The sequence below is a fragment of the Gopherus flavomarginatus genome, chromosome 9 (genome assembly GCF_025201925.1).
Source record: "Gopherus flavomarginatus isolate rGopFla2 chromosome 9, rGopFla2.mat.asm, whole genome shotgun sequence".
Taxonomy (NCBI): Eukaryota; Metazoa; Chordata; order Testudines; family Testudinidae; genus Gopherus; species Gopherus flavomarginatus.
Genome location: NC_066625.1, coordinates 13745854 through 13763264, shown reverse-complemented (window position 1 = coordinate 13763264; position 17411 = coordinate 13745854). Strand labels below are relative to the sequence as shown.

The following is a 17411-nucleotide window of genomic DNA, read 5'->3' as shown; positions in this document are numbered from 1 at the left end:
TTTGATGGGCAAGGCCCCAGAAGAAGCTTTAAAACAACTCTATAGAGTGGGTAAATATCACAGCAGAGGAAGGATGCTTCTCACTCCCTACAATGCTGTTAACTAGGCCAATTAAGGGCCTGATAGTGCAAGATACCGGTCAGCTCCTGCAAAATGCTAAGACCGCCATTCCCATTGACCTTAAATGGGAGGCATTCGGCACCTTACAGAATAAGACACCAAATGCAGCAGGTGGTTTCAGAATCATTGTCCTCTAGAGGGGTTCCGTGTGATAAGTGTGCAGTTGCCAATTCACACTACAAATCCATGCTGACAGTGTGCTCTGCTGTAAGTTTCATGGGCTCTTAGCCTAAAGTTAAAATACACTGATTAGGAATTACCCACAGCATATAAGAATATGCACGTTTTCCAAATATAAGTTAAATGGTAAATCAGTAAGATCTAATCACTTGTAACAAGTGTTGTTGCATAAAAATGCCATTTTGAAGCCAATTAACATCTATTTCATTTTATAGCCAGGCTTTTGTTTGAAACCATCATTAATACTTATTAGAAAAATGCCTTGTAAACATGCCTGGTCCCTTGTGTAATGATGGGAATTAATGTCATAGCACTTCAGTCTTGCTCTTCATTTTTGGATAAACTGGTTTGGAATGAAAGAGTCAAGCTGTTTCCTTTTCTAGAGCTTCTGTCCTGAAAACTCTACCAACTGTTAATGGGTTTTTTTTAAAAAAGCATATTGCAGTAGTTGTTCCCCACACTACGAATTATACATTGAATATCTCTGCATTTTCTAACTAAGGTTTCCCTTTTAACATGCTGCAACAAGAAAGTGAATGTAAAGAATTTATTCATGCCTGTCTCTTGTGGATAGATTACCCAGCAGAAGGTGACTGATGCAACAACTGACTTTGGAAAAGTGACATGCTCAAAGGAAAAGACCATTTTACTTTCTACTTTTTATTTTGCACAATGAAGTGTCTTGCATGACTAATCAAAGGAGCCTCTCTCCATGATGTTGTTCTTTAAGCACAAATAGCTTGTTGTTTCTTACCAATGCTTCTTTTTCTGCGAATGGGTACAGGGCGATTCTCTTGAACATGTTTAGCAGAATGAACACTATGAGATCTCAAGTTTGTTTCTGAAACATCGTCATATCCTAAAGTAGAAAACACAATATCAGACCTTTACTGTGTCATAAGCACGACAGTCACTTTAATTCTGCACCATTAATGTATAAGAATATGCGTCAGCCATACAAACAGGATCAAATCCTGCCTTAATATACAATTCTGTGAGACTCCTACCAATAAAACAGCCGGGGCCTAAGGGCAGAATTGAATGCAGAATTTCTCACACAAACTTATGCATTTTTAACTCTTTAATATTTGTTTTATGGAAAAATATAGCAACTCTCTGTGTTGTATGATACAGGGGCAATTCTGTTTTAATTCAGTTGCATTTTTCCTGTGAAAGGCATAATAAACTTTCTAACTGAATCTAGGTGTAGAAATCAGAATAACAATATTTCATGATGCTAATACACAGATTCAAGCTCTCTTTAAGAAGTTCCAAGAGTTCTGCTGCTGTGAGTCTACACCACGGGTCGGCAACCTTTCAGAAGTGCTGTGCCGAGTCTTCATTTATTCACTCTGATTGAAGGTTTCACATGCCAGTAATACATTTTAATGTTTTTAGAAGGTCTCTTTCTATACGTCTATAATATATAACTAAACTATTGTTGTATGTAAAGTAAATAAGGTTTTTAAAATGTTTAAAAAGCTTCATTTAAAATTAAATTAAAATGTAGAGACCGGGGCAGTGTGAGTGCCACTGAAAATCAGCTCGTGTGCCGCCTTCAGCACAAGCGCCATAGGTTGCCTACCTCTGGTCTACACAATATAAAATATGGTGGTGTAGTAATAATGCTGTTCCTATAAACTTTCTCTAGTCTCGCTAACTCAAGGACAAGCAATAATTAGTTTGGGTTTCCATTTGGTCTCTCTGTTGCAGAACAAATCCCTTGTGAAGTATCCTAACCTTTGGAGGGGCATCTGAAGCTACTGCAGACTCTGGGATTGCATCCAGGCTTGTCTCGTTCTCTAAATAAGCCTACCACATGGGTTAAAGGGCCATGAGAAAGAGCAAAGATGGAAAACTTGGCATTTCATTTATCATATACAACAACAAAATGACCGCTTCACTATTTGGTTTTGTGAAGTGAAGCAGTCCAGGTCGTGTCCCATGCAGTGGGTTTCTGAAGGCTATGAGCACATACTTACTGCATTGCTGGCATAAACAAAATGCAGACTGAAATGTAACTAAATTCCAACACATCTCATATGTGTGGTAATCTGCCTATTGGAATGCCCTCTGTGACATAATGGGATATTTTATAGGTTTCACCGATGCCTTCAAGGAGAATTGTAATATGCATAAAAAATGCAAGTGGCTGGCATACAAAAAATCAATTATACTCTCTGCTTGCTAACAGCATGTAATGGTCTCCTGTTTTCTATAGCTTTGCATGCCTTCTAAACTCCGCAGTCCTTTCTGCTTCCAGTAAATTTATATGCATGTTTCATAATGTATCCAGACTGTAGTGGAACCTGTTTTACACTCAGCTATGTTAACAGTATGGATCACACATGGCTGCTCTATAAATAAACTGACTCCTTCCCCGTCGCGCCCCCCAAATACAAGGAATCACACCCAACAGAGCGTGCGGCTGTGAAATAATTGCATGCCTCGGGTGCATAGTGAGACATAAAGACAGAGGCCAGGTGCCTTCAGCATCCTTAGAAGGAACCACATGCCCTCAAGTGTGTAATTCCTCTTTTCTTATAAGTGGAAAAAAGCAGACTAAGTAGGCTATGCAACTGTAGCCTCCAGCAAACACTTCCATTCCTCTGTTGGCAAATCCTGCCCATTTCCTAAGACAGTGCAACTGATCTTATGGGGATGGTGTAAATCAGCATAGCCCCTTTGAACCCTATCTATCTAGGTACGTATGTGGCCCTCATCACAGGAGTGTCTGAACACCTCGTGGTCACTAATGGCTTGTAGCCTCACAACACCCTTGTAGGGTAAGGAAATATTGCTCCCATTTTACAGATAGGAAACTGAGGCCTGGGGTGGATTAAGTGACATATCCAAGGACACCTAGGATACGTCACTTAATCCATCCTGTACCTCAGTTTCCTATCTGTAAAATAATAGGAAGTAGGTAGCTGAGTGGGGAACTGAACCCAGGTTTGCCAAGACCTACCCCACTGCAACTAGGCGATCCTTCCACTCTCAGGTGAGCAAAGCTATGTTGATTTACACTAGCTGAGCATCTGGCCTGTCATTTTTACTCAATGGGATCTGCAAGTACTCACCACCTCATAGGACCAAACCTTTAATGATTTCCCATGTGCTGGGAGCTCATTAAGTGCTGGCTACCTTAAGCACTGGCTACCTCTCTCTCTTTGATGCAAGAAACTATAGTTCATAAGCAGGGGGACCATATGTCCCATTCTGGCTGGGACAGTCCCTTTTTTAAGCCCTCTCCCAGCCATCCCGACTTTTTTGGCAAAACTGTGCATTTGTCCCATTGGCTCTTGCCGACTGATCATCAATTTTTTCGCACAATTTTGCAAAAAAAGTGGGGTGCAACCCTTAGCGGGGTGTGGAAGTACATACGGGGGCAGGGAAAGTGGCAACACCAGTCTTGCGCTGGAGGGAGGGCTAAGGAGAGTGGCTTGTGGGGCACCTGAGCCAGTCCTGGGTGGGAGGGGACCTCAGGCCAGTCCCAGGTGGGTGGGAGAGGGCCTCAGGTGGCCCCAGGGAGGTGGGACCTCAGGCTGGCCCTGTGAGTGGGTGGGCAGAGGGGTGGGCTCAGGCTAGCCCATGGGGTGTCCCATTTTTTCACCCTATTCAAAAGCAAGCTGCATTAATTCTGCTTAGCACAAGAGCCTGACTTGCACAGGGTGCGAAGCCATTCTGCTTACCTGCAAACAGTGTTTAAAAGTAAAGACTATCTGTAAAACTGATTCTCCTGTGCCTAGCCTCCTGCTGGTGGTGGCCATCTTGCTTAAGAAATAAATGAATTGTGATGCCAGCAGCAGAGCAGCCCTGAGGACCAGATTCCAATCCTCTGTCCCCTACTAGGCAAAGCTCCTATTTAGCATAACTCAGTCATACTATATTGCTTTGTGAATCAGGTAAGATCCAGGAAGCAATCTCATCAACTAACCACTATGTTAAATCATGTGTTTATGGGACCACAGTTGCACAACTCAGAATTCCATTTAGCCTTATTCTATCACCAGTTTATAAGCAAAATGACATGTTGGATTTGCTTATTATAAGATAACTTGTAAGGCACTGAAGGCCCTTGGCTTATATTATACCTTGATGTATCACTATAAAATACAATTAGTTCGCAACCAGCTGGGTGCAATTCCTGAGAGCAAAAAGAGTAGAGCTACCCTACTGCTAACACAGCTGACTGTAAAACAAGTTCCAGTGAAATCTAAATGCATTACGAAACATGCATACAAAATACTTTTTTTTCAGTCCATCATTAGTGTCTTTTTATAAGCAGAATTGTGAAGCACGTGGTTATTGTAAGAACTGTGCTAAAGTGCTGAAAGCAGTTGGCCTATATTGTATCCCTCTTGGCATCTGGGCCAACAAAGCTATTTAGGCTCCTAACTTCCACTGAAATCAATGACAGAAGAGGAATTTTTACCATTTTAATAGTTAGAACAATGCTGTTTCAGTAATCCAGAATAGAACTCTCCTGTTGACTGCTGAAGCCTGGAAATAAACTCACGATTTGACAAAAGGGCTCCTGAACTAATGGTGTCAGAAATTATGTCAATTTTCCCACAAGACAGAAGTGATCAAGAGAACGAAGCTGCAGGGTACCAAGTGCCTCAGAAATGTGGAGTTTTCTGAACTCCCTATTAAGTCACTGAGAGCTGTAGGTGCTAAGCACCTTGCAGCATCAGGTCCTAAGAGTAGAGTTGAGAAATGTGAATATATAGGAAAAAGTCTGATTCCCAATTTATAAATGTTGCAACGTACTGGTCGCTAAGTCAACTTTGAGGATGCTGTGCTGAGCAAGATGAATGCCACTCTCTTTTAAGATGGGGTAGTTCATTTAATAAAACAAATGTTTTCATGGCAGCTGATCAAGTAATTTCTCTTTAATCTTTTATGCACTGATGCACTGACAACATTTTGATGATGGGTAGAAAGATAGCTAGCAGTTAGCTCTGGTCAGTCCCTTAATGTAGTTGAAATTGTTCTTTTTGTCAGATTGGCACTTTTCCACTATGTCAAGGAGTAGCTAATACATAAATCTCAGCGTTCCTATGACACTCTGCCAATAATATGACTACTGTACTCTCTAAATAAGCATGTGAAAAGTGCCCTAACACTAAAGCAACTGTTATATAAATACTTATATATCTGTATAGTGTCCTCGTTTTCACATGTAATTTTTGTGCGTAAGGTACAGTCCTAAATGGTGTGCTTACTTGTGTTCTGCCAAATAAGCATCATCTCAAGGTGTGTACAAAAAATGGATGCCCAAGATTTCTGGTATCATCATCAGCTTATGAAATTCTCATTGTCTCTCTTTCAGGAATTCAATACAATGTACAATAACAAATACAATCTCTCTTACAAATCAGTCCTACTCCCAAAAGACCAAGGCAAAATCAGACAGTTTGATCATATTTCTATCCGGTGTAAAATATGCCCTTGTGACATCCAAACTCGGAGACTGTCTAAGTTTTAAACTTTGATCTACTAAAATAAATTAAAATAGTAACATGTAGGATGCATTTTTCTGTATAGAGCTGTAATTTAGTAACTAAAAAGAATAACATTATAGTATTTAAGCTTCCCAGAGCCACATTCCCTACATCATGTCTGGGAGGGGAGAGGTTGGGGGGAGGGGAGAAGAGAGCAAAATACAGAAACATATCTCAAAAGCTTGCCTCCTTCACTGTTTCCAGCTGGCCTAATAGAAGATAATATCTGCATTCTTGTTCATTTTTAAACTGGGGTTTGGTCCAAAGACCACTAAAGTCAACAGGAGATTTTAATGAATTAGACTTTGTGATTTAATGAACTAATATAATAGCAATTTTTCCATGTGTGTGTTATTTTATAATACACCATTAGAATTTAGCATTGTAGTAGCACTAGAATTTCCTGGTTGATGCCCCAACATCACCCACTAGTACAGGGAAACTATTGTTCCCTCTGTGGGAGAGTCTCATCTCAGTCCAAGCAGTGATGAGGCAGGAAGAAAATCTAATAGATGATGAAATGAACTCTACCACCCCAGGACAGAAGGGACAAGGTAGTGTGTGAATGGTAAGAACCACCACACCAAAGAGATTTTGCAGGTAGAGTAAATGAAATGCCTCTGTTTTGGTGATTTATTCTCTTAGCTATTAGTAGTAAAGTTGTAGACCTTGAATGCTAGAGATATTTACTTGCTGGGATCATGCATGCTTTATATTAAGTAGCCAGGGTTTGATTCTGCTCTCAGTGGAACTTAATGGATTTACACCTGTGTAACTTTCATAGGGGCCTGTTTCTGGAATCCTTACTGAGACAAAACTCCTATTATTGCCAATGGTAGTTTTCTTAGACTAAGGACTGCAGTATCAAGCCATAAGAGCATAGCAACATAAGAACAGCCATACTGGATCAGACCAAAGGTCCATCTAGCCCAGTATCCTGTCTTCCAACAGTGACCAATGCCAGGTGCACCAAAGGGAATGAGCAGAATCGGTAACCATCAAGTAATCCATCCCGTTGCCCATTCCCAGCTTCTGGCAAACAAGGAAGAATTTGGCCCAGATTTTCTTAATTGAAAACATTGATAAGCACCACATTGGATAATGTTTTTCTTTAAGTAAAATGCCAGATGGTGTGGAGGCGTGGTTTCTAATTTTAAGAAGGGGTTATCAGTCATCCTTGCAGCGCAATATCAAGTCAAAATCTGTCAGAATGCAAGGAAGAGCTGCCCACTCTGACTTACAAGACTTACTTGCGAAAAACATATACTGTGTTTGTTTTACAGTGTGAGAGAGAAAGTGACCTCTCTCTCCTCAAATTTCCACTGACTCTGCCCCTTACTGAGCGACAGGTTTCTTAGGGAACTCAGACATTTACTGCATGAAAGCCTGATTCTGCAAACCTTTGTCCAGGAGAGCAATTCTTACTCACTTGAGAAGATCTATTGAGTTTAATAGAGCTAGTCACTTGAAGAAGGATTTGCAAGGTTATGCACTAAAATGAGGAAGAAAGTAATGATTGGATGGGTAGTATGGAGTTTTGTTTTGGGTTTTTTTGTGCAATCCATAATTTAACAGAGTAAATGCTGCAAAAACACCAACATAACTGCTGCATAGTTCTTAACTGAACCAAGTCTTTTAAAATGCAGTTATTATTCAAAGTAACAAATACATTAAACTGAAAGAAAGAGTATTGAGTGAAGTATTATCTTAGCAGTGCTATCAGACATCTGACTTTCTAGCCCATGCTAACCTCACATACAATAAACACGCTCAACCCTGCAATCCTTTATCTCCAAACTATGCCCACAGAATTCAAATTTAATTGATTTTGTATAGCTATAATAATACTTGGGATCTAAGGATTACTCATGGGGTATTGGACCCAGTGATGTGTTTAAACATAAGCATAAACTAAGATGGTAAATGACTATCTACCTCCATCAGGGCCCAGACCTGAAACCATTAGTCAGAATAGAGTAATAGAGTTTAATGCTTGGATAAGGACTACTCACATAAGTAAAAATAAAGGTGCAGGACTAGATCCTTAATGGGGATTTTTATACATTTATGCCCTAAAATATTAAAGTTTCATGTTCAAATATTAAAATATGTATATTTCCTGTTTCTCTGGTGCCTTCTGACTGATGCTTTGCAGTAAAACAGCAAAATGAAACAACACATTTATGGTTAACTTCTTAATTTTTCAGTACTGTTTCTGCTTGATATTTGCAATTAGGTAAGTAATTATAGACTGGAATAAGTTCCTCTGATCTGCTCCATTCACTGACGTATTTTAAAATAATACAGTCTTGTATTTACCAATTATTGACTCAAAGGCACAGGAAATAAAAAAATCTGTTCGAATTCCTAAGTGCTCAGGCATCTCCCACAAGAGCTAAAATATTCACTGACTTCAATGGGATCAGGATTAGGTCCTTATGCACTTGAATGGTATAAGGCACAATTTTAGGTGGGGACATATGGATTCCTTATTTTGTCCCTATTGTGAATGCTTCTTTAATCCCAATGACAAACACTAGCAGAGCAGAACTTCTGTCTCTAAAAATTTCAGCCCAATCCAAAATCAAGCTGGATAAGAGGATTTTTGAAGAAAGAATGTTTTTAACGGTATTAGTAATCAGCCATTATGGCAAAGCAGTGTGAATGAGATGAGTATATGAAACTTCAGCTTAATGGGACACCAGTTACTGCTCAGCATCATGAAAAAGGAAAGCCGTGTTTGTAAACTATGTTTCTGGTACATTTCTGTTCACTATTATTTCACTTAAAAAAAAATAAGACAATTAAGTTATCATTTAAAAAGATGTTGCCACATTGAATGAAGGGGATTGAGCCTAGTCTATATTTTACCAGAATGCATACCATATGGTTTAAATGGAGATCTCCCAATACCAAGGCAAGCAACAATTCATTGACTTTTTGTTTGTGCTTTTAGAAAGGTAGAGGTTTACCCTTCATTCGTGGAGGATGCATCTGTTTGTTTTATTCTTTCACAAACTAACTGAAGAAACCACCAACAGCTAAGTGTATCAACTGAAATGTAATGATTCTGACTCAATAATGCAATGATTCTGACATTTGATTCAATACTGCAATGATTTGTTCCAGGGTAGAACATTAGCGAATTGTACAGTCTCACAAGCCTAATGGGGCAGAAAATAACCTCCTGCTATTCTCTTCTGAATGAGTGTCTGTAAGCTCCATAGGAAGGTTCCTGTTTAAAATCAGTATGGACAGTTTATTTTCCTTTCAGTAAGCCCCAGATCTTGGAGAGACATTACTTCATTCATAAATATTGTTGCAAATATTTTAAATGAGTCTCGCACAGTAGCTTAAAGATAACGGTGCAGTGGAATAACAACAATAAATATTATGGACGTTCTTTTTTACTGATAAAGAGGTCTGACAGTACAAAGGTCACCAACATTAATATTATACCGAGAAATACGTGCACCAAGTTTATTTGGTGTCTGCTCACTTTTTGATGGTTTCATTTTAAAATGCAAAATAAGCCTGGTTTGGAAATGGATCCTTGCCTGTTCTTAGACTTTTCCCAGACACCCAATAGATGGGATTGGGGAGAAACGCCTGACTCATCGTCATCCTCTGGTTTCCCTGCTTTGGATTCTGATCTTTGGGCTAGGTCTGTCGGCCCACCCAGCGCTGGAAACGAGTGAATGGAATATTCAGAGACCGTCTCTTTAAAGCCATTACAACAAACAGACACGTGCCGATCTGTGGGCCCAGGTGCCACCCTTCAGAACAGTGGAATAAAAAGGGAAGGAAGGAAAGAGAATAATTTACCTACGGAATCAATCTCCAGGAGGCGCTGCAAATCGCGGATGCTGTGGATTTCGCTGTGAGCCAGCCTCTCGATTAGCTCCTGGGGGATTTCAGCTTCCTTCAAACAGACAAAACACCAAATCATTGCTTCCCCCGCCTGTTCCAGGATCACCTCTGAGTACATCATCAGGGCAGGCTGTGTGTGCCTACGGACACCCCAGAAAGCTCTGAGCTGATTCCACCCTGCTCCCCACTACGCAAGTGGAATGGGGCTTTGCGCATGAAATTCTATTAAACAGGCTCCTGGCTTAACATTTCCAAGTAACCCATGTTAGGCATCGCCCTGCGTTGGAGGGTTTTGCTGGACGTGTTTCGGTTAGACATTTAAAATCTCCCTTCCACAGTGTCTGGAGTCGCCCTGCGTTCACCACCCCTCGATAGCTCCGCTGTTGTGCACAGGCCGGGGGAGAGAGAGGGTGCCTAGAGGTGTTTATGATTTCATAGAGCCATCACCAGCAGAAGAGATCAGGTTGAAATGCGCCACGACTCTGAAACCCAAACCCCTGAGCAATTGTTTAACGCACTTAAATCTTTGATTTGGCTTAAAGTTTCTGCCAGGTGGAGAGATCCTTAAATCTCCCAGAAACTTACAGGAAGGGGATAAAACAAAGTTTTCAAGCTGTTTATAAGCTCACCCCAACCCAGGGCGTCAGCACCTTTCCCTAACGTCTGTCGGAAAGCAGAGAGAAATCATGTACCCGAGACCGAAGGCGAGCCTACAAGTACCCACGCTGTAGATATAAACGAAAATGAAACTTACAATAATAACAACAACCCCCTAGGTATGATGCTTTGGGGTGGGCATGTACCTTGTACTAGCGAGAGGCAAAGTGGGGTTTCAATTGTCCTACAAATTCCCTCAAATCTTCCCCTACAAATGGCCACCTGTAATAATCCCCAGAGAGACAAAAAATCACGTTTCTCTTAGATCTCTCTGCATAGGAATCTACTGAGCACACGGTAGAAGTATACAAATGGATTTAGGTCAGACTAGAACCCACTTTTCCCTGGTTGGGCTCCAAATACATAGGTGCAGGGATATTTATTTTTACATTTTTGGCCGCATAAGAACAACTTCAGCTCTGAAGAGGGGAGAGGAGGTTTTAAATGACTTCGGTCTTAAACACAGATCGTGTGTGTATATGAACCCAATATAGTAACTGCTCCTCGGTCATTTTATTAGCGGTTTCATTCTAGTTTCTTGCTGGCAGGAAACTGCGCTATAATTCCTTCTCCTTGCCATGCAACAACAGGTCCGAGCACGGATTTCTTTGCAAATAATCCCAAGGCTGTTTGCGTTCCGATGGGTGTAGAAAACTGTAACAGGGGTGGGTATTTATTTTTTTTTTTCCAAAAAGCAAGCAGCCAGCAAACAGCCCTGGAGCAAAATGCACGGTCATTCTGTCCACCCATTTGCAACTTGGTTTTGCCTTTGCAAAATTCTAACAACGGTGGTGAATCGCTTCGTCCGGTAGCAATCCTGAGAGATGCCCTGGAGGACACTAGCAAAAGATTTCCCCTTGCCCAGGTTAAAACTAGGAGCTTCCCCGCCCTCCCTTGCAAACGACCTTCTAAACACTCTTTCCAACCCCCCGCCGCGGCTGAGCACTAGGAATTAACCATGCAAGAAGCCAGTCTCACCTACCTCGGGAAACGCAAAGGGAAGGTAGCAAAAACCTAGCAGCAAAATGCAAGCCCAGGTCCTCATCGCGTTCTAATACACTCGGGGCACGAATCCAAGGCAAGGGTGCTGCGGCGGAGCTCCAGCCCGGCTCCTGTGGCTGGGAAATTCAGTACCATCCCTCGGGGAAAGACACTGGTGAGGCGTGCGGCTCGGGGCTCTTCGTCCACGCTGCGGTGTGCCGGGGGGGCGGTGTGCTTGGGGGGTTTGTATGTTCCCTTTGCTAGAGGAGCTCCGCTTCTGCTGCTCTCTCGCGCGCGCTCCTAGGACTGGACCAGCCGGTACTTCTGCATATTTGTTTAGATCAGACCAAAGTGAAACCCAAGGAGTCAATCCGGAGCGCCGCCGAAACGCCCATCACCTGTCTGAGACAAACTCGCCCCCCTCCAGACGTGCGGGAGCGCTTCAAACCCGCCTCCCTTCCCCGGCAGGAGGCAAACCCGAGCAGCAGCAGGTTCCTTTAATTATTTATTTATTGCGAGCTCGCCCCCCTCCTCTCCGGCCCTCCACTACCTTCCCCTTTCTTTTTCTCCTTGTAAATGGATCTTTATTTATAGGGATCGAAATGTTTCTCTTCCTGAAAAATGCCCCCCCACCCCCGCTTTCCTCTCCCTCCCCCTGGCTGGGGCGAGGTTAAAAAAAATTAAATAGGAGCAATATTGCAAGATCACAGGAGGTTGCCTGGTGCAGTTTCTTCCCCACTTTGCACGGGAGAAAAGCCAGGTTTAAATCCCCGGGGGCCGGCACCGGCTCGGCCGATCGGAGCGAGGAATCGGAACTCCCAGGGTGGGTGGGTTCTTGAGCTGTCTGGAGTGTGAAATAATCCCGAGGAGGAGAATATACCATAGGCGCCCTCCCACCCCCATGCACCTCCCTCTTTTCCCCCCCCCCCCGAGAACTCCAGGCTGCAAACAACAAGTAGTGGGAGGGGCTGGGGGCTTCCTGCTGCAGTCTCCAACCTCGCACGCTGCAAAGCCACCTGGCAGCTGAGCCCCGCAAAGAGACCCTGCAAAACCGGGGGAGGGGGCTATGTGCCCCCCTCCCGCTGCCAGCCCAAACCCTGTCACCTCTGCGGCACTGGGAGGGAGGGATGAGCCAGCAGCTCCAATGCACAGCGAAGGGCTGAGAGAGCTTCTGCGCAGATCTAGGCTGCAACCTTAAAAGCATCCACCTTGTCTCGTTCATAAGGCAAAGGAAAATCGCCATTATTCAGCAACCCCCCCGCTAAACCCCCCCCTCCAAAAACCCCAGGCTTGTCTGGGGAGGGTCGGGTCTCTGGCAGGGCAGTCGCCACTCCCAGGAGACAGCAGAGCGAGCTGAGTGTCTCCCATACAAGTGAGCAAGGAGATTATTAATGGGTCCTGACACGGCTCACTTCCCCACTTGCAAATATTTTGAGTGTGGGAATAATATTGTCCTGCTGCTCTGAGGATGCCAAGCGGTTGCAAGAGCTCTGGGGGTGAGTGTGTGTCTCTGCCTCGGAGAGGGGAGCAGTGATTGGGGTCCCCCCCCACCAGGGCCAGAACTTCCCCGTGGTCTCCACCCTACGCCTGAGGCACCTTTCCCTTTCCACCCCCTTTTTCTTCGCACACGTATGAAGTGCACGGTTCCCTCCCCAGGAGCCGCGCGCTCTTCCAGGTCTGCTGCAGTCCAGGCGCTCGTGATCGCATGGGGAGGGTGAGGTCACTGGGGTGGGCACATGTTCTTCCCCCTCCCCCGCCTCGCTCCCAAATCCCCCCTGCAAAAGGCAGGCGGTGGAAAGGGGGCTGGGGCCATCGTGCAGGAGCCGGGAGCCTGCCACGAGCTGGAGCAGCTGCTTGTCGCGCCGTGGGTGTGTGTCTGTCTGTCTGGTCGAGGGTCAGGCCCTGGCGGGGCGCGCAGGGTGGCTTCACTTTGAGCAGCTCTCTCCAGTGGAAAGGTTCAAAGTCAACGCGCAGCAGCAGTTTTGTGCCCTGCCCCTGATTCAAGGGCTGACTCGGTTACATATTAAACCTGTATCCTATTGACTCAGCCCCTCCTTTCCGCGTTTTATGCCGTGGAGCTGCAGGGCAGGGTGCCTTGGCCACAGTTTACACAGCCGATCGCCTTGTGCGAGTGTTCAAATTACACTCCGGATTGAGCGAACTCCTTGGCCTGGAATTTGGGCGCTTTCTCTGAGTGCTCAAATCAAAGGCGCTTCTAGCCTCCTCCTGGGGGGCGGGGGAAGGGGGAGCAAAGAAAATACCCCCCCTTCCCCTGCTGTAAACGGCACAAGGTGTCGGCTGCACCCTGACATCTCACTGAACTCATTGTGATTGAAATAACAGCCCTTTCTCGTCTCCACAAAGCATCTTAATAGCAGGAGCAAAGAATTCAGCTCATCTGCAAATCCAATAGCCTTTAAGTGGATTAACTGCAATAACACAACTGAGGAGTGATAACTATCCTTCATGGAACACAATAGACTGTAACTGCACAGCCAGGAGACTTAACCTTTCATCTCGGCGTTTCCTGCAGCATTTCAAAAGGGAATGCTTTCCAGAACCCCTGAAGGGGTTTGCATGCTACTGGCTTGGGCATGCTTCTAGGAAACAACCTGTGCTTTAATGGGCACTTTGCAATTGCATAAGGGTTGCCACCAAAACAGAAGTGGCCTTTCAAGTGCGTTTACAGCTCTCTCATGCATGATGTCATATAGACCCACTGGGTGGTCTTCAGGACCAAAAAAACAGAAAACCTTGAAAGATTTGGAAGCACTTAAAAGGGGAGGGGGGTCTTTTCTGGAGATGGAAAACCGTGAGCCAGGGTGCAACCATTTCCAAATGTCTAGTGCTAAGGGACGAATCCGGTGCCATCTTGCAGTGTACACAGATGTATGTATGTATGTATAACATATAATCAGCAGAGTTATGCAGATATGGAGTCCGGCAGGGTGGATTGTGGGTTACCATCCCTGGTTAGGAGGGCAGGAGGGTGACATCACACAAGCAGAAAAGTGATGACTTCATTTTAAACTGTTTAATTTCTTCTAATCATTTGTGGGGGTTAAAATCAAACCTGTGGTCAGTGTTGTCATAGTAATAACAACAGTGATGTCCCTAAAAGGTTGTGAAGAGTCTAACAATGCAAATCTCATTGAGCAATTATTCCTCCCCCTCATTAGTTCATTGGCTAATGTTTATCTAGAAACATAATTGGCTGGATATTCAGTGGTAACTCCTTAAAAAGTTGAATCTTTAGTGAAAAAAAAAACAACTTCAGGAGTAATTTTAGCTGTTATCTAGTGATAAGAAGTCTTTCGTATTTCTTGTATGCGTCGTTTCATGAAAAATTTACTGCAGCTGCATCTTTTTTAAATCTCTCGTGATCAGATGGGCATCCTTCCTCTAGAAGCAATTTACAGTTGGCTGTTTATATGGTTCGTAGCAAATATTTGATAATGGGGCAAAATGTGTAAGAGCCAAAAGAGTCCAATGATCAGCGCCTAGCTTGCAGAAACTTCTGCATGCAGTTTTATTCCTCTCTGAAAAGTTATTTCTGTGCTTATGAAGGAAATTCTGTATCTAAGTAGCCTTCTGTATGAAAATCCCTATGTTCTGTTTAAGAATTCTTACTAACAGGCTAGGACACTTTTATATGGAAAATGTCACACAAAAGTAATATGCAGTGCAGTAGAGTGTTGAGTGGTATTGTCCATGTAAGTCTATTATACAAAAGTGTACCAGAGGTGGATTGCTATATTTTTATGTCATATCTATATCCATTTATATGTAGGGAGGGGTGATGTATGAGTTTTAATGGGTGTGAATGAGGATTAGTGCAAATTATAAAACACCATTGAATTAAGTAGGACACTTTTTTGGCTTTTATGGACAAGACCGACTCTCCATACTTCAGAAGACACAAGAGTTCCGAATTATATTTTTACTTAGTTTGTAAGCTTTGGGGGGCAGACATGATCTATTTGTTCCATGTTTGTACAGCACCTAGCACAGTGGAGTCCTGAGCTGCACATAAAATTCTTTTCATACTGTGGCCCAAATCATCTTTGCTATCCCCAGTTCAAACACCATTTTAAACCAGTATAGGCTAAGTTAGTATAAACAGGGCTAGGTCAACTGGTATAATGAAACTAAATCATGTTTTTACAAAGTGTGCCCTGACTTAGTTCCTGCTGAGGGAGGCCAAGGGGCTGTGATGGGGATTGGGAGGGAAGTGGTCTCAGAGCATTGGGAGAGAGCAAGAAGAAGCTGCAGTGGGGAGGAGTGAGAGGGAAGGCACCTCTGGGTTCCGACAAGTTAGCCACAGAGAACTAATGGAAGCGCTGGAGGCAGCAGGTGGGAGTTAGGACAATTTTAAAATGGCCAAGAACTACCTGGCTGCAGCCACTCTAATGACTTGATTTATTCATAGGCATTTCTGTGGAACCTCATTGCTCTGGTATCTGAGTGCCTGACAAACATTAATGAATTAATTTTAATTACCTAAAACAAGTTTATATTTTTGTAATCAAATGTGAAAGTTAATCCCGCCAAACCTCCCAGATTAATGTACAAATTGATTTCAGTTTGGGGATTCGTCTGCTTCTTAATCATGTTAAAAAAATAATAAAAACATTAGTCACGTGTTTTGTTTGTTCTTGTTCTTTGGATGGCCTACTTGTTTTACTGAAGGCGGAAGGACACCAACACTGGAATTTACTGGGCACATTCTGTAACGAAGGCTCTGTCACAAAGCAGATGCAAAATTACTTAGAGTGGAAAGCATCATGGCTCCAGAAATAGACCGTAAAGAGCAGTCTCGGAGAAGAGCCGTCTCCCAGGTCTTTCAGCAACAATCCCAAACATTTATAAAAGCCATGGACAGAGTCTAAAAAGCACAATCCGGAAAACGACATAGGCAAATGGTTTTAAATATGGAGTGCATGTAAAAGGCAGCTCACTCACGTCTTAAAAGGGGAAAGAAGTCAGACTTTGAACACTCACATTTTTTGGCCTATGTTTTCAGATGGCCTGAATGTCCTCCCTCTCCAGGGGCACATTGTTTGGTTCTTCAAAATTTGCTCCTGTAGCTTTGGGTCTGCATAAATAAATTACATGCGCAAATCATCCTACCTACCGGTACTGTTGACTGCCTGGTTTATGCCTGTAGTCACAGAGAGACAGGCTTAAGGTCTGCAGCAGGTTTATGGGCAAAAAAATTACAAGTGCACACAGTGTGGAAGGTCACCCCTTCAGTTTTTTCCCCTCATCCAGTTGTAATACCTATGAATATTCATGCCAGCCTTTTCTTTTGGGCTCTTCTGTTGCTTATTTGTTCTGTGTTTATTATTATTTAGCACAGCATTCCAGATACTTTCATGGGAGACAGGTACTTCGAAAAATCACACGTGCAAATCAATTGAAATGTTTTGGTAAGAAAAAGTGATCAGTAAGTTGGAGTCCACTGAATTTTCACATGATTTATCCAACGAATGTGCAGAGACCCTTTGGCCTGTACAACCTGTTCCTCTGCCTGTATTTTAAGTCAAAGTGTTTATGGAGATGGACTAGTGTCTTTTCTAATGGGATGGTATCTGCATTCAGAGCCTGATCTTGTGCCACTGAAATTAATGGGCATTTTGCCATTGACCTCCATGGGAACAGGATCAAACCCTTGTTACATAGAAATCTATGGGTAGGATTTGTATAATATGCAAATAATATTTCCACCCTAGAGACAAGGATAAGGGATCCTGGTGGGTAGGCATCACTATTGAGTGACACAAAGTTCACCTTCAGGACTGAGTGTATGAACTGGCTGGGTTGCCAGACTGGATAGTGAGATACATTGTTTGGCATTAAACCAAGCTGTTTGCATACCAGCACACTATTTTAGTGGTATATTAAGCTGTTCCCTACTCCCCTTCTCCACAGAACAATGGAATGACAGCAAGTCAAACTAACATGCCTATTGGAGAGATCTATTAAAAGCGTGCTGTATTGTGTCATTGATATTTAGCACATTTAGCTGAACACCTGTGAGAGTGCCAATACAGTTTAAGGAGGAGGGATAGCTCAGTGGTTTGAGCATTGGCCTGC

The 17411-nt window shown here is 43.2% G+C and overlaps 1 protein-coding gene across 4 annotated transcripts in view; it reads right to left on the bottom strand.

Moving 5' to 3' along the window:
• The window catches only part of PDGFA (platelet derived growth factor subunit A), a 28109-nt gene extending 15933 nt beyond the window's left edge, over positions 1-12176 (bottom strand). For all 4 annotated transcript variants that reach the window (XR_007776116.1, XR_007776117.1, XM_050966268.1 and 1 more), the window contains exons 1-3: positions 11317-12176; positions 9633-9729; positions 1055-1159 (exon numbers count right to left, since the gene is read on the bottom strand). Coding sequence is in view for 2 of the 4 variants with exons in the window: in XM_050966268.1 (XP_050822225.1) it covers positions 1055-1159; positions 9633-9729; positions 11317-11379 (265 nt within the window). In the remaining 2 variants the exon portion in view is untranslated. The remainder of the gene's footprint in view (positions 1-1054; positions 1160-9632; positions 9730-11316) is intronic.
• Positions 12177-17411: the final 5235 nt, after the last annotated feature.